At 36.0% G+C, this 21,249-nt stretch overlaps 2 protein-coding genes across 5 annotated transcripts; both read right to left on the bottom strand.

Moving 5' to 3' along the window:
- Positions 1–9,185: 9,185 nt before the first annotated feature.
- nudt17 (nudix (nucleoside diphosphate linked moiety X)-type motif 17) lies at positions 9,186–15,117 on the bottom strand. 3 transcript variants are annotated; one of them, XM_043262064.1, is made up of 9 exons: positions 14,977–15,117; positions 14,805–14,880; positions 13,927–14,043; positions 13,631–13,814; positions 13,329–13,354; positions 12,142–12,234; positions 11,113–11,211; positions 10,896–11,032; positions 9,186–10,021 (listed from the first exon to the last, which is right to left on the bottom strand). In XM_043262064.1, the coding sequence occupies exons 2-9, from the start codon at positions 14,877–14,879 to the stop codon at positions 9,850–9,852; spliced, it is 903 nt and encodes a 300-aa protein (XP_043117999.1). In that variant the 5' UTR covers position 14,880; positions 14,977–15,117; the 3' UTR covers positions 9,186–9,849. The 3 variants fall into 3 exon arrangements, with proteins under 3 accessions (XP_043117999.1, XP_043117998.1, XP_043117996.1); XM_043262063.1 differs by having other exon boundaries at positions 14,805–15,117; XM_043262061.1 differs by having other exon boundaries at positions 14,815–15,117.
- Positions 15,118–15,591: 474 nt separating this feature from the next.
- si:dkey-7j14.5 (uncharacterized protein LOC556563 homolog) lies at positions 15,592–20,551 on the bottom strand. 2 transcript variants are annotated; one of them, XM_043261287.1, is made up of 8 exons: positions 20,380–20,551; positions 20,135–20,237; positions 19,490–19,600; positions 19,355–19,411; positions 18,401–18,517; positions 17,943–18,011; positions 16,948–17,061; positions 15,592–16,832 (listed from the first exon to the last, which is right to left on the bottom strand). In XM_043261287.1, the coding sequence occupies exons 2-8, from the start codon at positions 20,192–20,194 to the stop codon at positions 16,746–16,748; spliced, it is 615 nt and encodes a 204-aa protein (XP_043117222.1). In that variant the 5' UTR covers positions 20,195–20,237; positions 20,380–20,551; the 3' UTR covers positions 15,592–16,745. The 2 variants fall into 2 exon arrangements, with proteins under 2 accessions (XP_043117222.1, XP_043117223.1); XM_043261288.1 differs by lacking the exons at positions 17,943–18,011; positions 20,380–20,551 and having other exon boundaries at positions 20,135–20,373.
- Positions 20,552–21,249: the final 698 nt, after the last annotated feature.

Below are 21,249 nucleotides of genomic sequence, written 5' to 3'. Positions count from 1 at the left end.
TTTCAAAAATAAAAGCCCCAACCAGAACCATCTGTGGCCGCGTTTCATTCAAAGACGATAATGTTTGGTTGGTTTAATATGGTTGGATTAAATAAATTGTAACGCGCTTTAATTTTGTGTGGGTGTAAAGATTATGTAATATGCTCATACAGCACATAACTACAAAAAAACAAACAAAAAAAACAAACTACTGGGTTAGTCTATCATTGATGTGATAGATGGAGTGGTTAATTGTTGCTGAAAATGAATCTTTTTTCATTTATAAATAAAAAAAATATTATTTATATAGTCTAAATAATATTTAAAAACAATAAAGTAGGTAATTATATTTAAATAAATTTCATATAAATTGCAATATTTTACTGTATATTTGATATACTGTATATATCAAGCCTTGTTGAGCACAAGAATTTTCCCCCCCAAAATACCAACAAAATACTATATATAAAGTGTGTTTATTGTTTGTGGTAACTGCAATTTACTTTTGTAAACATACATACAACTAAAAGTGTAGGAATACTGCTGTCATTTAATGCTTTTCTATACTTTTGTAGCAGTGTTTTCTGTTTTGGAAGTAGTTTGGTTACCATGGAATTAAGGTAATTGAACTGAACTGCATGTTTTTGTGTTATATAGTATATTATCAGTGTTTTACGCAGGGGAGAGCAGAGATGCCATATCTTGGCCAAATGGACAATCAACCACACATGTTGCAATTCTCCATCCCAAACAGCTGCCAAGAATTCATGAGCCAAAACTACATGCACAAATGGTGACATCATCTCCAGAAACTCAGGGGACTGATAGAGTCCATCCAGTACATTCCAGTTCAGGACACGAGCACCCATCCCGTCCGCTTGTGCAAACTGTACTCCACTTCTTTCTCTTTAGAGCACTTTTACTCAATCTATGGCCTGGAAAAACACATATGTAACCACTTAATGTAACTGTGTTCTTAGATAATTAAGTTTCATCGAGGGTAAAGACGAGGAAAGTTCAACACATTGGGAAAATCTCTGGAAAAGGGCTTTGGGCATCATTGGGACATTCCAGAAATCTCTAAAACTGTTCCAAGAACAGGCTAAAGGACTGAAGGAACCTTCCACATTGTATAACACTTAGTGCATGGTAGGGTTAATAATTAAAGGAACATGCAATAATATTTAAGTTTTTTTTTTTTTTTACAAACAATTATTATTCATTGTAAAAAAAATTAAAGCAGTTATAAACTCAGTTCAGAGTTCAGGGTGTCAGTAAACATTTCAGACTGTGTGTGGTAAGATGACGTCCTTCCACCCATAAGCAAAAGGGTGGCATAAAGCACTTCACTGAAGCCCTGTGGAAAAACCAAATGACCCGTTTAACAACTCGAATTTCAGACACAGACAAACACTTAAACCTCAAGTGAATAAAACATCACTGATCTGAGAGGAAGAGTTCTTACCGCAGAGGAAAAACATCAAAGGATTTCAAATATTTATAGGAATGCATATGATTTTGTTGAATCATCTGACACAAACATCCCAAAATAGTGTTTTAAATCTAATGCAAACTGGAAACACAATAAAAGACGTATTATTTCATTTATTTGAAGGAATGCTTTAAAAAGGCTAACAGATGTGGTTACGACTGCAAATGTCTTGCAGGAGAGAGTTGACCACTACTGCAGCCAGATGAAACACACACACACACACACACACACACACACACACACACACACACTTTTGCTGGATAATGTCACTGCTGATGTCATCACATGGATTCATTTCAGCAGAGGTGAGATGTGCTATTTATAGAGAGAAGTTATGACCACAAATAACACATATATAATGCCCCCAAAAAACAAAAGCAAACAAAACAAAAACACAATAAGCAAACATAATTAATTATTATTCGCTATTATTTAACACCAACAACAAAGTATAGCTGGGGCTCTTGTAATGGTCTTTTGCAGAACAGAGAAATTAAACAAACATTAATTTATTATTAATAATAATACTGTGCATATATTGAATTTAAATGTTGTCATTAAGTATTCAACCTCATATTTGTTTATTTTTATAGAACATTTAAAAAGCTGGCCAAAGTGTTTCCAATTAAACAAACATTCAGAAAAATCAAGAAGACAAAACAAAACAAACAAAAAACAACAAAACATGCACTATGTCCCAACTATCTTTCTGGGCCTTGAACATTGTTGTATTGCTGTCTAGGTCAGAAAGCTCTTGTATTTCTTTAAAAATATTTTAATTTGTGTGCCAAAGATGAGCAAAGGTCTTAAGGGTTTGGTTTCATTTATGGGTGAACTATCCCTTTAAGTATTGCCTTTGTCTCAGATGCGTCAATTAAAAACACAAATGAATCAAATATTGGCATAAGTTAGGTGCACAGAGCTAAAAAAATATGTGGATAGCATACGTGAGATTATGATCTGGGGAAGACAGATATTTATAGACTTCAAAGACTTCTAGGCAAATCTGAGAACAATGTGAGACACTGTTGAGAGCTCTTCTGAAACTCTACTGATGTGGGATTAATGGGGGGTTTCATCTCAGGGGAAAAGTCCGAAAAACAGGAGAGACGAGCGAAAGTCTCATTTTAATCCAATAGCTGTGAAAGAGAAATGACTGAGATCTGATTTGTGGATTTTCTAACTTTAACGGCGGTTATCTTTTTTCACTCCTCAGACACAATGAATCGCAGGAGCTCCACCCACCTGTGTGCGGTACCTGCTCAGGTGCTCAAACAATAAAAAGACTGTTCGCTCTGATAAAGAGCTACTTTCTCCAGAGTCCAGGACATTAGTGGATGTTGACTCAACCTGCTGGCAGAGATCACACGCTGAAGGATTACTCTTCAAAGATGATGAAGATTATCCCAAGAGTCTCCACCACCTTAGTTGTTGGTTGGATTGTACTTTTCATGGGTGAGTAGTAACTTTATTTCAAAAAAGAGTGTGTGAAATATGAAAAACTGGCATCTAACTTTTAAGGGATACTTAATCCAAAAATGAAAATTCTACCATCATTTACTCACCCTCATGTCATTCCGAACATGTATGACAGTCTTTCTTCGATTGAGCACAAAAGAAAATTTTTTGGGGAAAAAATGAAAGTTATTGTATTTGTTGTTTGGCACATACACTCTTAGAAATATAGGTGCTTCACAATGCTATAGAAGAATCGTCTTGTCTAAATAATTCTATAAAGAACTTTTAACATCTGATGCACCTTTGTGTTTCACAAAAGGTTCTTTGTGGTGAAAAAAGGTTCTTCAGATTATAAAAAAGGCAAGAAAGAGATGATTCTTTAAAGAACCTTTGACTGAGTGCTTCTTCTTCTATGGCATCACTTTGAAGAACCTTTAAAGTACCTCTGTTTTTTAATAGTGTAAGTGTCTTTCAACGTATGCACAAAAACATATTCTGTAATCATGAGGGTGGCAACAGTTTAATTTTGGGGAGAAATGAAAACTTGACATCGTTATATCAATATCTGATACAGGTGTAAACTCAGTCAATGTATCTGCGATGGATTCCCCAACTGAAAGTACAGATGCCTGGACTCCACACTCTTTGACTTCAGTTATCATGGATCTCAGAATCACGAACCGTGTTTATAATGACTCACTGTCTGACCAGCAATCAGAAGAGTATACAACACTCAAGCAAGAGGTGGAACAACTGGTGAGGGGCTCTTCTTAATCATGCTTGTGTATGTAAAGACCGCATGGGATATTTACAGTATTCTGCGATATATTACATCCACCGACAGATGTAGAGTATACTATAGATGATCTGAACGACAAGGTCAATGACCAGTAGTTAACTAGAACTTATACCAGGGTGAAGTGATGGCCTCAAATAAAAATAATCCAGTACTTTAATATATGTTACTGAATGATTGCACTTACATAAAAGTACCATTTTTTATTGAATATCATATACATACCAAGGTATTCGCTAAGGTACCTTGCTAATGCCATCATATCATGGGACTCCCACAGTGATATTGTAAAGTTGCCAGATTTATTTATTTTTAGAATTGTATGCAGTATGTCTGAGAAACCATGGTTTTTACCGCAGTACTATGAACAACATAAGCTATGCTAATAAATTAATCTACTTTATAGAATGGCAGCATTATCAAACTGATAAATTGTGCTATCAGTTAAGATGAGTAAATCGGTCTTACTCTGAGTAATATAGATTTTTCTCTGTTGTACCTTTCCAGTTTGCAGATATTTATGAACGATCGTATGACACCACTCATCTGATATATTTGGGGACAGATGAGATGATTTTCAGGTTTGATTAACTCGTAATCTCTTAGGTTTGCATCAAAAAAGAGAATGTGTGACAGAGACTGTCTGATCTTACAATGTTTCTCTTACAGTAATGGGTCTGTCATCGTCACTTCTCGTCTGCTGTTTGGGCCGACTCAAGTCAATCCAGAGCTTGTGAGAGGAATCTTTTTTCCTGCGTACAAACAAATGCCATCGCCGGCACTAGAGATCGACCTCAGCCACATTGAAAGTAAAAAAAAAAACTGTCAAAAATGGTTGATTTTATATTGTTTTCAAATTGTTCATTAATTGGGGTTTACCACGGAGGATTTGGCATTAAGTATTGACCATCTAAACCTATAGAAGCTTATTTCCACCAATGCAATTGCAAATATACGGTAGAACGTTTTCGTTTACACCTCGTAATTATTTCTTTCTTTCTTTCTTTATTTTCATTTGTTCGCGAATTCTGCAGAACATGCAGAACTCTAAAAAAAAAAAAAAAAAGGACTGCAAGATGTAAACTTGGAATTGTGAAAAAAAAGTCCAAAAAGTTATTTTTGGTGTATTTTTGCCTTTATTGTGATAGGACAGTGTATAGGAGACAGGAAATGAAGTGGGAGAAAGATGGGAAGCAGGAGCAAGAAAGGTCTTTAAGTTAGGATTCGAACTTGAGACATCTGACAATTTTTTTGGGGTTAACAACTCGCAATTCTATCAAACACCTAAATAGAAAGTCTAAATTGTGGAAAAATGAACTAAAAAAAGAATTGCAAGATAAAAAGTATTTGTTTTAATATTCTGTGGCACAAATAAGCTTTCATATAAACCTGACCCATAAAAACTATTACCCAATAAATAGTAGATTCGATCTCACCCACAGATGAACTACCGCTTGAAGAACCCCTTGAGAAAGAGCAGACCATCAGCAGACCACCAACGACAACACATAAAGACACATCCTTTACAACATCGCCCTCTGTGACCACGCCCCTCACTTCCACTCCTGACATTATAATAGACACTGAATCCTTCACCAGCCGTCTTCCATCGACACGATCGCCCAACGTGTCAACCTCCAGTGCTGTTGTAGGACACACCACGAACTCCATCCACTCCACCACCTCCACACCCATTAACACCACCACAATGCACATAAACATCACAACCAGCTCACAGATTCACAACGCAAGTTTTTCTGCAGCACCCATCACCACCAATGCAGTAACCAATGGGACAACCGCAACAGCACCCGTAGAAACCATCGCTACAGCTTCCGTTGGCACCACCGCCACCGCCACCATCACTTCAGTCCCAAACGCCACCATCACTCCAACCCCAAATGGCACCACCACCACCACAGCCCCCAATAACACCACCACCACAGCCCTCCGAAGCACATTTACCTCCATCCAAAGCACTGCTGGGAAACCGACAATCAGCTCCACCAAGATTACAACAGCACAGCCCTCGAAAACCACCACCATGAATTCTCCTGCTACAAAGGTCACTGTTTTGGTGCCTGGATGGGCGGTCGCCCTCTTAGCGCTGGCGGCTGTCAGCCTCTTCCTCCTCATCATCCTCATCATTCTGGTGAGTGATCGAGGGTTTAGGATCAATGTAATATAAACCTTTGGTTTTATAGAAGAACGTGATAGCAACTTTAAAATATGGTATTTGTTATATTTTTGAAATGTGTCAAATTTGATTGTTTCATTTGAATAAATAATAAAACTGACCAACTTTTGTACTACTATCCCTAAGTATAGAGTCAACATATTGTCATTGGCACAAATTATATTTAGGTATCAGATTATAGGCAATTTACCTTTAATAGGACATATATATATATATATATATATATATATATATATATATATATATATATATATATATATATATATATATATATAACATATATACAACACAACAGAAACAAGCCACAACACAATGTAATTGGAAAATACCGCAAAAGAAACAATCCGCAACACAACGAAATTAGCACAATACAAAGGAAACAAGTCGTAAAACAATGAAATTTGCATAACGCAATAGAAAAAAGTCGCTACACAACGAAATTAGTACAGCTCAATGGAAACAAGGCACAAAATGAATCGTATGCATTGTGTTGTGCTGATTTTGTTGTGTGGTGCACTACTGGTATACCACCGTATTACCATATTTATATATAAAGCAAAATATTCATGGCAAAATACTTCCAAGCCAAGTTGAAACATTTTGGGGGTGATTTTGTCAGTGTTAACAGTTTACTGTTAAAGGACAACGGTGTTCCTCCTCTCAGGTGGTGATCTGGTGCTGTTGTCCAAAACGAAGAGTTTTCGTGAATGAAGCTGAAGAGATGAATCCTCCCATGTACTTCAATCCAGACATCCCTATGTATTCAACACAAAGCACATTTGATACATCCAACGGCAAACAAGCGGTGCGATATTTTTCACAACTCATTCTGACAAAACTTACCTTGTGTTCTGTTCCTATAAAGTTTGGTCATGAAAAAGAGTGAAACTAGATTTTATAACAAAAGTGACTCCTTTAAATTTTCAAGACTTACAACCAAATTTTGAAAGCAAATGTGCTGTACTGTAACAACAGAATTAACAGACTTTATTATTTGTTGTTGCCAAATCTAAATAAATTTTAAATGGCTAATTACAATAAAGCTGACAAAATGTAATTGTTATAAGACTTAAATAATAGATAACTTAAAATGAAAATAAGTTATGGTATTAAAATGATTAAAACTAATCTAAAAATGTAGACAGAAAAAAAACCTGATTTCTGATTAGAAAAAAAAATACTAAAACAAAACAAAACAAAACCTGAAAACATTCAAATAACACTAATATAAATGCTACAATGTCAGCAACAAAAAAAAGGTCCAAAACCTTTCACTGGGGCTTATACTCTTTCAAAAGGTACTAGTATGAACATTTTAGGATAATAATATGTGCTTTTGTATCTTTTCTCTGAGTGTGTAATAGTGCGTAAAGAAAATGGAACCATAGCAAGAATTTTATCATTGAATCCTTACATTGATATTTACAATAGTTATCAGTTATAGGGTTTACTCTCAAGTTAAAGAAGGAATTAGCTTGTTTTCTGCTGGTACAGACGTAGTGGATCAAGTCTTCCCTGCTGCTGGATAAACAAGAAAATCTGAGAGAAACACCTGTTAGTAAAGTGAAAATGCTGAGTGTGTGGATGCAGCCTTATGATCAGAAAGCATCAAGAAACCTGTAAACTAATGGCAAAACGTGACGAAAAGCATGCAGCATTTTAACCCTTTCTCAACAATACAAAAAGCACTTTTAACTTTACAAATGGAATTGCAGCTTTATTGTGGAGGGACACAGAGGGGTTTTTAGAAGGGTTCTCCATCAGTATCTCTGTCCGTGTAAAACGCTGACCCCACAATCACAGATCAGAACTAGGGAAAACTGGCTACTGTTACCTGGCGTTCCAGCGTCCCCGTCGCCTGCACAGGCCCCTCTTTGTGCAGCTCTGACTAAGAAACCTGAAGCGTGGGAAACTCGACTCTCGTTCAGAGACTGTGAGGCCTCCATCTGCGTCTCCTCCATCGTCCAGTAGCCCCGGCGTCACCGCTCACAATGCCCTGCCTACATTCAAACAATGACGGGAGCCAGGAGAAAAAGACTTAAGCTCTGAATCCAACCCTAATTCAGGCCTCCAGGGCTGAATGCATCTCAGCAGCAGGTTTTGGTGGACAGCTGATCGGAGCAGAGAGTGATTAACTGAATGGAGATGAACGGAGGCGTTTGTTAGGACACTGGCATTTATATTAATAACAAGCTGGATGATTCACAATAATGATATAAACAAAATGATCTAAATCGCCAGAAACAGCCCAACCCATATGGCCCCAGAGTCACCCACAACACACACAAAAATAAAGAGGTGTAACTATTGTTTTTACTTTTTATCTGAAGAATAATTTTTTTGGGGGCATTTTGATTTTGATATTTTTTACATTTTATATATATTCTCTTCTATATTCAGTATGTATATATTATATATATATATATATATATATATATATATATATATATATATATATATATATATATATATATGATGTATGGATAATATTTAAACAAAAATAAGATAGACAAAGATCAATATTTCAGTATATACAATAAATACAATTAAGTAAATAAAAAGATAAGCTAATAACTGAAAAAAACAGTAAAAAAATCAAATATATCTAACATTTAAATAAATCAAAGATCAAACTAATTAAATAAAAAATATAAACAAATAATAATAAATAGTAATCATTTTAAATTACTTACTAGTTAATACTTTAATAATTATAAATAATTTAATAATTAAAAATTATAATTATAAATAAAAAGTTCTTTCTAATGCTCATGAATGTTCTAGTGAATACATGCCCTTCATTGTCATCTAATGACTCTTTTTTTAACAGGATGTCAGAGAAAAACCTCCAAAAAACCGGACAGGAATGTATGTGGTGAACCAATGAAGGTCACAGGTATAGTAAAACACATATGCGGTGGTGAGCATGACACACTTCTGTAAATAACCCAGATCAAACTCACACTTTTACTCAACCATTCAGGTTTTCTGACCCCAACACTGTCCCTCCTTCCATGTGTGAAGAAAGAGGCCTGAGAAAACCCTTGTTGGATGAAAAACTGTCAAACATCCGTCACTCTACTGCAGGATGCTGAACGAACAGGGAAATTATTTTACATGCCATTCTATTGATTTAGAATTTATTTTCCTACTATATACCTTTGCACAAAGTAATTTGTAACTTTTAAAAATTGATCGAATGACGACAGTAATGTGATGTATTAACAGTGATTTAGTGAAATTAAAGATTTTCTGAAAATGAATTAAATCTTTTCATCTTAATTTTAATGGAAAATGCTGTTTCATGGGGAACAAAATATTTGGCGACACTTCCTGTCTACCACAGATCTAAAGCAAGAGTTTTAACTAGTTTGTGGATTGGGTGACAAACCTAGTATGGAATAAACCGAACATAACTAGACAACCCTGTGTCACTTCGGCCCAAATTCTATTTAAAAGTAAAGTGTATAAAAATGTGCCTGGCACTGACTTGATAAAAAAATCGAGATATGGAGTATTTGAACAAAAAGAGCATAAACGTATCAGAGGAAGGGTGAGACAAGTGAAATTCTGCAGATTATCTCAGCGGTCAAATGTAAACTGTGATGAAATTTCATTTTTCTCATATTTCATGAACATTCACACACACAAACTCTTAAATTTCCAATTAACAGGTGTATTTGTCATGATTCATTTTGTATAACCCTATCATAGTGCACCAAGATGTTGTATTTAATAAAATGTCGGATAAACATTCGGATAATTATGAAGTCGTATCAATCCAATCGAAACTCTTTTTCCAAGTCTGTGGTGACAACATTATGATTTAAATGTTAAAATATGTCCGGTCCAGCAGGAGGTGCTGTCTTCCTCAAGGCACTGGTTAAAAAGCAACGTACGTAAAGAGAAGCAGGCAGAGAGGAGTCCTCAGCCCATCTCAGCATGAGGCTCCAGTGTTTTCAACCACAGTTCTAAAGCAAATTTGGTTCCAGTGCTGACTCGTTCGATGTCCTCGCCGTGATCCGGGGCCCGGTTGCAAAGCACAGAAACAGGCAGCGAGGTCTCGATTAGCTCACCGCGTGGAGACACTTCTGTCACGCTGGCGACATATAGAAAAAAACAGACACTCAAAACTGTGATATTAATACTAAGAGATAGTTTATCCAAAAGTTAGGCCACCCAAGACGTAGATGAGTTTGACATATTTGGAGGAACGAGTTAATTGCATTACATGCTGCAGTGAATGGGTGCCATCAGAATAAGAGCCCAAACAGCTGATAAAAACAACACAATAATCCACACGATTTAATGTCTTCTGAAGCTGTATGATTGTAGGAAACGTACTTATGATTAAAGGGTCACTCCACCCCAAAATGAACATTTTGTTATTAATCACTTACCCCCATGTCGTTCCAAACCTGTACACAACTTCTACACAATTTAAGATACTTTGGATGAAAACCAGGAGGCTTTTTTTTTTCTGCACCTTGACAGTCGTGATTGTTTGGCAGTCAGACACAAGCCACCCCGTTTTCATCCAAAATATCTTCAATTACTAAATAACTATTAAAGTAAAATCTTCAATTACTCTTAAATAGCACTGTTTATAAGCAAAACAGTAAATGAAATACATTGCTGATTTGATGTGACAACAGGGGATGGACTTTTTCACTGGAGGAACCAATTTTAGGGATTCTGGGCAGATGTGATGGTTCGAAGTTAAAAGCCTTAATGATGTTTATAATTCAGCTTTTCAAGACATTACCTGATGGAGGATTACTTGTGGATTATTGTTATATTATGTATCATTTGTTTGGACTCTCATTCTGACGGCACCCATTCACTGCAGTGTGCAAGTGATATAATCTGTTCTGATGAAGGAACAAACTCCTTTACATCCTATATGGCCTGAGAGTGAGTGATTTTTTGGGTGAACTATTCCTTTTAATAGAGATCAATGATGTTCTCCATACCTGATGCTCTGTGGCAGGTCAGTTGGTATTTGAACAGAATCCTTCTCACCATCTACTGCAGACACCACAACTTTCACCAGACCTGCATCGACCCACACACATGCACTGACTTCAGCAGGATCGGGGCGCAAACAAGCCTGAAAAAAAAGAGGACAGAGACTTTATGGCATGTAATGTTTTTAGCATTTTTTTATGTGTGGATGACCTGAAGATGTACCTGTAGCTGCAGGTGTGATTGAGAGCTCTTCAGAAGTATGTAGGTCACAATATGATGTCTCTTAGGCAGTCCTCTGGATAACATGGGTGGATACACTGACTGGACACAAAATAATAAAAAAAAAAAAAATTTTTAAATATTGGATGTAAGGATGCATCAAAAGTGGTTTCTACTAAAATATTAAGTAACAATTGTTTTCAAGATTGATTATAATAAGTAATGTTTCTTTGAGCAGCAAATTTAGCATATTAGAAAGATATCTGAATCAAGAGACAGCGGAAGACTGAAGTAATGATGCTGAAAATTCAGCTTTGCCATCACAGGAACAAATAGCATAAATAAATGTTTAAAATAGAAAGCAGTTATTTTAAATCAAAATAATATTTAATAATGCATTTGATCACAAACACGGTAAAAACTGTATTTTTTATTACTCATCCTCACATCATTCCAACTTTGTAATATTTTCTTTCTTCCATAAAACTGCTTGAAAAATTGCTTGAATGGTGACTTTTCCTGCCAAAAAGTTTAGATTTGCGGCAGAGGTGACAATTATTTAGTGTTTCAGTCTGCTCCACATTTATTTAGTGTGTGGATTCAAAAGACTTGTAAAGTCATGTACCTAACTTCTATAAAACTTTATGGCCCTTTTAATGTCTTTTTTCATTCCCTTTCCAGTTATGGAAAAGAGCAGTCTGAATATTCTGTCTTTCGTATTCATGGAAAAAATGTAAATAATACAGAAATGGAAAAACACGGCCATGAGGACATAACAACGTCAATGAATAAACTATTCCATTAGCGTCATATATATGTTTGTTTCGTGAAAATCAAAGTAAACCCTCTGGATTAGCTTGGTTAGATTCACATCTTAATGCCAATGATTAAAACTCCGAGATTGTCAACAGATGTGTGCAGCGTCCGATTGTTCCAGGTTACACAAATAAAGTTTACAAACAATCGGCCACGATCGGTCAAATTCAGCGTGCGGTCAGTGGCCCCTCTGGACTTTGTGCTATAAACACACACCTCCCACAGGCCGAGCAGCTGAGAGGAGATTTCATCGGGGCTCAGTTTCAGACCGGTCTCTTCTTTCAGCTCCCTGAGTCCTGCATCCAGCAGCTAGTTTTAAACACACACAGAAATCAATGAGCCACGGTAGCCACGGTGCTTCGGGATATTATTGTCCTTATTTAACATGCTTATTATATTACAAAGAATTACTCACAAAAAGAAAATAATACAAACGAATCTATACACTACACAAGGTTCGGGGTTCAGTAAAAAAGATTTTTTAAGGAAAATTAAGTAAAACTTTTATTCAGCAAGGATTCATTGACTGGCAGTGAGAGCAAAGTCATGTATAATGCAACAAAATATTTCTAATTCATATAAATGCCGTTTGTTTGAAGTATTTAACAAAAAGTTACAAAATTCCACCCACAATATTAAACAGCACAACTGTTTTCGAGATTGATGGCAGCAAAGCAGTTTTTTGGACAGCAAATCAGCATTTTTAATGAATCGTGTGACACTAGACTGGAGTAATTATGCTGAGAATTCAGCTTTGTATCATATAAATATATGATATATATATATATATATATATATATATATATATTATATATATATATATATACACACAGTGTTGGGAAGGTTACTTTGGAAATATAATAGGTATATTAATATAACTCTATTCACAATGTAAGTAGTGTAACTTTACTTTATTAAAATAATGTAACATACATCTTTTTATAACTTTTTATTACTCTTTTAAATTTCTGATATTTTGAACTGTTAACCTTTTTGAAACATTTAAATCAGGCAGGGTTACTTTTTTTCATTACTTTTGATTTCCTGTCATAGTTTTAAAATCTTTAATTATTTGAATTTACATTATAATAATAATAAAATAATAATATAATTATCAGGCCGGTTTTGCCATATATATATATATATATATATATATTATATATAAAATTATAATAATCTTTATAATTATATAATATAATAATTATAATAAGCAAAATATAGCGCACGTCTTTGTTTTGCGATAACAACTAAATCATATTTATGAAGTAGTCTCAAACATTAGACCCCATTGCATATTAATTACTAAAAAATCAATCAATCACAAATTAATTCTCTTAATTTCATTTAAAACTTGTTAAGACTGATTAATTGACTGCACTCTGTTTACGTGACGCAGCATGTACCTTTTCATCCAGCTCCACATGGCCACCTGAACAAACAAATTACATCCATTAGTCCTGAACCCCACGGGATTCTCACACACATGTGGGCCACATTTCTGTGGCTATTTAACTTCTGCCGATAACACCGCAGTCTCTGATGGAAAGTATGATTTGAGATTAGATTAAGAAACCATTTAAAATAACCGTTTCCTCAGAACCAGACAAAACTGACCAAAATGACCCCGCTCGTCTGTAAATCATAAACGCATGAGCACACGCTTGGATCTGAGGAGTCGTTTGGGTCGGCGTGGAACGTCACTCACCGGGCGGAACCCAAACATTGGGGAAGATCCGGAGGCTGGAGGCACGGCGCGTTAGCAACAGTCTCTGATTGGCTGACTGCAGCAGCACAGCCACGCCCACGTCTACCCCACGATTCAGGGTATCTGGGGGCAGGGAGTCAGCCTCTGAGTGAGACAGGTACTTGATGGGGCAAAATGACGCCCTCTAGGGTTAGACAATGAGTTTGAAGCACAAATTAAAAACTACCGTATTAAAGGGTATTAATTTAAGTAACAAAATGCATATGGCTGTAAAAAAAACTTTAATTTAATCTCACCTTTAGAGGAACTCCTCCATCACACAGCCTGTCATATAGAATAAATCTATTACTCTCCAAAGAACAGCTCACAGTTGCCTGATCCTCAACGCTCCCGACAAAGTGTCCAGTTATGCTCTGGAATAAAAGACACATGCGTGTGTTGATACACTAGAGATTATTATTTCTTTGATATAGGACTTATATTGACATGTATGATTATTTAAAACATAGTTTTAAATAACACTATAGAATATAATATTATTATTAGTTACTATTAATATAGACTGGATCAAGAACTGTGGCAACGTCTCCAAGATGTGCACCACATGTCGATCTAATTCAGTTAGCAGAATTTAACTGATAAGGAAAATCTATTTATGACATTATTTTTGACAGCATCCTCATTTTACAGCAGGTAGACGCTTGGAGACGTTAACACGGTTCTTCCTGATGTAGTTCATGTCATTCCAGACAGACTGGATGATGATCAGATCAGACAAAAAAATCTCACTGGATTATCGCAATGGCGAAAATGAATGTTTGGACATGTAAACTGATATTTTCAACTGACTCACCACAGCGAAAGATAAAAAATAACCATTTTTAAACCACTTTTAGCTGCTGATAATACTAGATGTTCTAAACACTTTGGGCAGCTCTCTGTGTGTGTGTGTGTGAGTGTGTGTGAATGTATGATCACCATATACATACTATACATATTTCTGCAGTGCAGTACAATAATATGTGTGTGTGTCTGTGTGTGTAGCTGATTTATTTGTAGTAGATATTATATGTATTAACTATAGCGCATATATATATATATGTATGTATGTATGTATGTATATATATATATACACACATAATCATTGTTATAGACATATTTTAGCTGAGCTGACCTGCACGAACCGTGCGCACTGCGGAGCGGCGTTTTCCCTCGACAGATGAACTAGAATCTTTCGGACTTTCTCCATACTGTATGTATGACACCATCATAGAATGCGATAATTAAATTTTCCCCTCGTTATTTGATTTATTATGCCGTAAAACAAAATATTCGTATTGAATTACATATGGTACTCATCAGGGCGAACCACTTAACTATCCAGGAAATCGTCCGAGCGCATGAATGAGTGTTTACAGCAGAAAGGCCCTCATGCTGTCCAGACTCTGAACCCAGACCACAACAGAAACACCATCCAAATCGATACTCCGGGAAATGGATTCTGTTTCAAAATAAAAGTCCACTTACGCGCCCGTAAAGCCCTTCTCATGAATATTAACTAGAAACATTTCCGCCAATCAGGAAAGGGTACTCGTGACGTAATGATACGTGTGTGTGTGTGTGTGTGTGTGTGTATATATATATATATATATATATATATATATATATATATATATATATATATATATATATATGCAAGAGCTTCTTCTGATGTTTTAAAATAAAAGTCTATTTATATAACAGATTTTTTTATTCAAATGTACAACTGATTTCAAAATTATTTCAAACTTATTTCAAGCAGTCTAGATATGGAATAAAAGCTTATAAAATACAAATATATATTTTTTAAATCTATTAGCTGTACTCATGACAACGATTTGCTAAGAGTTATTCACATCTACTGTTTTAATTGTTTTTAAATTGAAAGTTTAAAAACTGAAAAAGTCGCTAACGAGACAGCATCAGGTTGTGTAAATCAAGTTTATTTGAAATATCATTCAGTCAAATACAAACACAAACACAGCCATATTACTACGTACTACATGTTTTCATTTTACTACACATCAAGAGTTCACTGAGAACAGGCACAATGTAAATCTCACATGCTGTCATAAAGACAAAGATCTACAGACACAGAACAGACGACACATGCTTCCACAAGAGGATATTACATCACCAAAGTCGAGCCCTTGACTGAGGGTTCAACCTCTGACCTTTAGTCATTAGGGTGTCCATGATTTTGGTCACAAGTGGTGGCACTTACAGAGTTGGCAGTCATCATAGCTTTCCTGAAGAATCAGTACGGATAAAACGAGATGACAAAAAAGCCAAGCGATGCTGTTTAGTTATTCACTGGTGTTCAAATTCACATTACTCTGCTTTAGAGGAGTTTCACTGAACATGGGCCACATTTATCAAGGCTTTTATTTTGAAAGATTCTTTTCTTTTGTAAGCATACTGTATATATAAAATCATTTGGCGTGCTTACAGTGTTGTTACGTTTTTAGAGTTTCAGGAACTTTTATTTTCAAATCGCAATTAACAAATATCAACTTGATAAATGCAGCCCCATATGTCCTCATGTGGCTGAAACAAACAAGTTGACCGATATAAAGATCCATGCAAAAGGTGGTACAAAATGCTATGAAACAAGACGGAATCACAGAACCTTCTTACCGTTCACATTCACCATAATTCCTTTTTCTGTTTCTGCTATGTGTCTAATTTCACATATCCTAAGAATGACAAACACACTTAACCCTCTAACATACATCGATAACACTGGATTCTGGTCTAGATTTCTGGGTAGACATTTCATGCTAACAAGCTTCAGTTTGTAAGAGCGAAAATAAACGAGGTACGAATAACTATTAAGTCGAGCATTCAAAATTACAGCAGTCCTACGGCCTGTGAGAGCAACAGCCAAGCAAAAAACGAGATTTTATCCATTTTATTCTCAAAAAATTATTTACAACGTCACAAAAGTTTTTTTTTTTTTTTCTGTAGTTGTGGTTGTTTACCTGTGAGTGGTTTGTAGGTGAAACAGTCCTCTTTTGCAGTTGGTGTAAAACTGTGCTAAAACTGTGCCTTTCTGCTCTGAATGACTCTTATTTTGTCAGTTTCCGGCATGGATCATGTTCTGGGTCTGAACTCCAACACCATAATGTTGGTTTGCTGTGGAGTGAGGGATGGGCGTCATCTCCTGGGGTAAAAAAAAAAAAAAAAAAAGTTACTGGACAGTCAAATCAGCCCTTTAAACATTAATAGATACCTGAAACACAACTTAATTGTCAATTATTAAGAGCAGAAATACAAACCTTTATGGCACTCACAGACAGGGCGTAGACCCCAAAAAGAGACACAACCAAACCAATGATACATGCTAGCACCAGGAAGCCGATCAGTGTCACCAAGATCCCATTCACTAAGAACTGTAACGAAAACCACAAATACAATAGTACACTACAGCAGCACTGCTCTACGATAAAACTACATATACATACAGTATTTACATGGTAAATCACAATCATATGCAAATAATAATAATAACAAAACATGAATATCCACACAGAGGGAAAATGGAAAATGTTATACTTCAATTAATCAGTCATATTTCAAAACTCTAATTTGGTAACAGACTTTAATATTTGGCCGTTGCGTTATGCAAAACTTCTGCATATTTTTGTAAGCAAATATAGAGTATATATGTAGCTATTTTTATTTAGCTGTGATTACATTGCATTAGCCTGCATACATCGCATTGTTATTTTAGCATTATTTATGTACTATTATAGCATTTTAGCTTTTATTCGTATATTTTCAGTTTAAATTTTACTAATGTTGTTGTGTCATTTTGTCATTTTCGTTATTATACTATTTCTATTTCAAGTAATTTTAGTAGTTTAGCTTATACTTCAAGTTATTTGACAATGCAACATTTTAAAGTTTTTCATCTAATATTTACATTGTTATTTTTAATTAATTTAAATAATATAACAATGTAAATATATAATTAAATACAAATCATTAAAAACATTTTTTTATTAATAATCATAAAACCATTACAAAAACTATTACATTAACATGTCCACGCCGCTCTTTAATTATTAGTATCATCACCTGTTATTGAAAAACCCGTATCAATGGTCAAAGTTATTCTAAATTAATAAATGCTTGTGAGTTCTCACCTGAAACGCTAATAATTGTGTCAAAAGCTAAAGGATAATTGAGATTAGATTCATTTTGAAGCAAATTACAAATCTGCTTCAGAGTCTCAGGATGTGTTTATGGTTTTCCGGCTGCGTCGACTCACCTCTTTGTGTCCACCTTTCTCTCCTTCTCCACAGCAAGCCCAAACAGAGTGAAGTGGGTCACAACACCACTGAAACAAGCAGGACAGAGCCTGGAGTCACATCTCTCTTTCTACTCACACACACTCAACCACAGTCTGCCGTCTGACAGACACCGACGTTCAGATCGATGTACAGCCTCCCGATGCCTACTCTCAATATCATCTGCTTTTCTGTTCCACGTACAGGACAGGCAGAAATAAAATGGCCTGAATCCAGTGTTTGGCAATGAAAAAAGAAGGCGGGGCCGGTTGAAGTATAACATTTTCCCTTTTTTAACAAATGAAGACATTCTTGTGTTTTTTTCAATAACTGAGTATATGATCAGCTTTGTTTACAGTATTCGAAATATCGAGTCACTTGTGGGAATGAGGGTGTCTCGGCTGGAGGATGAGCAGGATGGGCTTCTCTGTTTGTTTACCTCTGTGTCCCTGTAGTAGTACGACTCTCCTCTGAATGGGATGTGTCTGGCCATGAGCCCAAATCCAACAATATCAAATGCTGCTGTTAGTAATTGCAGAACAATGGTTGTCAGCACCTGCGACGAACGAAGAGACACGTATTTCAACAATAAATACAACTCTCATTTACGATCTTCCAATAATGAATGGTCAAAAATATATTGATGGAACTATTGGCGGTTATTGTAACTGAATAAAGCTGACAGTAAAACGAAAAACTTTAATCCAATAAAATATACAAAAATATAATAATAATAACAATAATAATAATAATAATAATAATAATAATAATAATAATAGCTTGTTGTTAAAATTTAGTTTAACCTGATATATACCTTAAACAAGAAATAACAAAGCACTAAAACGTACTGAAATGTATATTTTACAAAATGTAAAAAATAAAACAGACACTGAGATAAAATAATTTAAAAATGACTAAATAAAAAAAATATATTCAAATGAAAACGGAACATGTAAAAAATGAAAAACGGGTTCAAAATATTAATAAAAACTAATTGTGGTTCTGATCACTGCGTGTCATCATCTGTCTTGAGTTTGAATCCCGGGTTCAAGAATCTTTCCCAATCTGGTCCTCCTCTATCTTTCCCAGTTTGCTTGTCAACTTTTAAAAAAAACTATCCTATCACAATAAAAGGCAAAGTGGCAAAAATAAGTCAATTAATGTCTGGCAATCTAAGTTCTTGGCAAAAATAATATGCAAAGAGGACCTTTGCTGTCAAAAGTTTGATTACACAAGACTACTGTTGCTGAGACTGCACTTCATGTGGTCAATACAGGATGAGGAGGTGCAAGGTCCTTTCTGACGGAGGGACATCGAAGGGGTTTAAATGAAGAGAGCGAGACTGACATGATTTGTGACGCTTTCTAATTTCCAGATGATATTTATACTGTACCAGGCATTTGGATGGCTTCCTCCCAGTGTGCACCAGGACAACACCAGTTATGACAAGCTGCATGAAATAGAGACATGTTTTACACGACCGAGTTTAAGCATCTTAAATGTATTCGAGTGCGTGCGGGTCCTGTACCTGAGCACCGTTGACAATGAGGATGATGATTTCGCGCTGGATATGGTAGTGCAGCTTATACACAACTGAGCTCAAAATGACCGTAAACACTCCAATTATGATCTCGATAGCCTAAACCAAAGCACACAAAATGTTACAATTGTAAACTAACCGCAGCTTTGCAATGCAACGCAACATTTTTTTGCAAGTAAAATCTATCTAAAATAAAACTGCAAGCGTTGAGTCTACAAATATATAATAAAAGGCAAATAAATCAAGATACTTTATTTTGCACGCCAGTGAAGTTGGATTGAAATTTATCTGTTATGTGTTGATTTCATTGAGTTCAGTCTGTCAGTGTGTATGTGTGTGTTGCATCTCAGATATGGGTGTGTCCTTGGATGCTGGCCAAATGTCATTTATTAAATATACCACATGTGCGTTCACGTTCAGCTGGAGCCTAAATATGATATTCTATAAGACAGCACTGACTGAATGTCCAAAAACTCGCATGCAACATACCATCGATATGTAAACAATGTGCCCTGACTGTAAAAATCAAGCTTAACGATACAGGCTAGTAGATAAAAAAAAACATCTTTAGCCAATGATCCGGCGACAAAATGTCTATTTAATAACGTGACAGTGCGCTGTAGTGAAACTCACGCCAAGTGTCCTGGGCTCTGCGCTCTTAAACGCTTTAGTCTGAGACGCGTACAGCGACATGCTGATAGATCACCAATCGCTCATCAATACACCACACGATCCGCTGCAAACGCAATCACAACAGCTCACGTCAACAAAACGGCGCGGATGCTACAAGCCAACGCTTTCATGCACACCGAGAAGGGTGTTTTTCAATGTTTGAAGCGCACTAACGTGCTGGCGCGTGCCGGGGAGCGCTCGCTTACCTTTGCGCACTGGCGTTCTGCAGCAGAGTCTGAGCGCGCGGCGGCTCTCCGCAGTGTTGATGTCATGAAGGGAGGCGGCGGCTAAACAGGGAGAAAACCAGGTTGGCTCGGTCCCGATCACAACTCACTCATCCCACCGGCCCTTATTCCACAAAACACCCTTGCGAGCGCTCGAGAGCGGGGTATTTTTAAACCGGTTATGAATTATGTAGAAGAGAAGAGCTGAGTCAAGAGTGCGCTAGGAGAAAGTGCAGGCTTGTAAAATCGAGAAACAGCTGTTTGTGTTCTTCTCCCTAAATAATGTCTATGCACGTATAGGCTATCGATGTGACCGCGGTAAAGAGTGAAGAAGCGGCTCTCAACCAGGGCTCCGTGGCCCTCGGCAAACTTCCATGAGGGCTGCAAGATGATTGAAAGCAAAAACTCAAAAAATAAGCTAAAACAAATAAACATGAAGATGCTTCTTATTTGAATTCATCCCCAAACGACGGGATTTCCTAAATTGTGTTATTTTAGTTACTTATTGTAACTAAAAGGGCCTTCGTAAAAGTACACTGGAGTAAATAATATACTAAACTCATTGTCAGAAGTCATAATTATTACATGAAAGGCAAAACTATGACGTGTCATAGTTATGAGATGAAGTAATAAAATATAAAGTCATTATTATTATTGCAAGTCAAAGCACCAACGGTCAAGAGCGAGGATACTCGATTGGTACGTGCTCACACATTTACATTTTGTCCTATGTTTAAAAACTAATTATGGCATAAAGACTTCTCATAGTTTCTTTTGATGTCACAATTGTAATTTATGTCATGTCATAATTTCAGCTTATATTATTTAGGCCGGTTTCACAGACGGGGGTTA

Source organism: Puntigrus tetrazona, chromosome 16 (genome assembly GCF_018831695.1).
Source record: "Puntigrus tetrazona isolate hp1 chromosome 16, ASM1883169v1, whole genome shotgun sequence".
Classification (NCBI taxonomy): domain Eukaryota; kingdom Metazoa; phylum Chordata; class Actinopteri; order Cypriniformes; family Cyprinidae; genus Puntigrus; species Puntigrus tetrazona.
This window is presented reverse-complemented; position numbering and strand designations above follow the sequence as displayed.

Coding starts and splice junctions, on each gene's coding strand:
- nudt17 (XM_043262061.1), bottom strand. CDS start 14,901: ATGATGGTGTCATACATACAGTATGGAGAAAGTCCGAAAGATTCTAGT. Junction 13,815..13,926: donor ATGGAGGAGTTCCTCTAAAG/GTGAGATTAAAT, acceptor GTCTAACCCTAG/AGGGCGTCATTTTGCCCCAT. Junction 10,022..10,895: donor GACCTGCCACAGAGCATCAG/GTATGGAGAACA, acceptor ATATGTCGCCAG/CGTGACAGAAGTGTCTCCAC.
- si:dkey-7j14.5 (XM_043261287.1), bottom strand. CDS start 20,194: ATGTCGCTGTACGCGTCTCAGACTAAAGCGTTTAAGAGCGCAGAGCCC. Junction 19,412..19,489: donor TCATTGTCAACGGTGCTCAG/GTACAGGACCCG, acceptor TATTTCATGCAG/CTTGTCATAACTGGTGTTGT. Junction 18,012..18,400: donor ACTACTACAGGGACACAGAG/GTAAACAAACAG, acceptor TGCTTGTTTCAG/TGGTGTTGTGACCCACTTCA.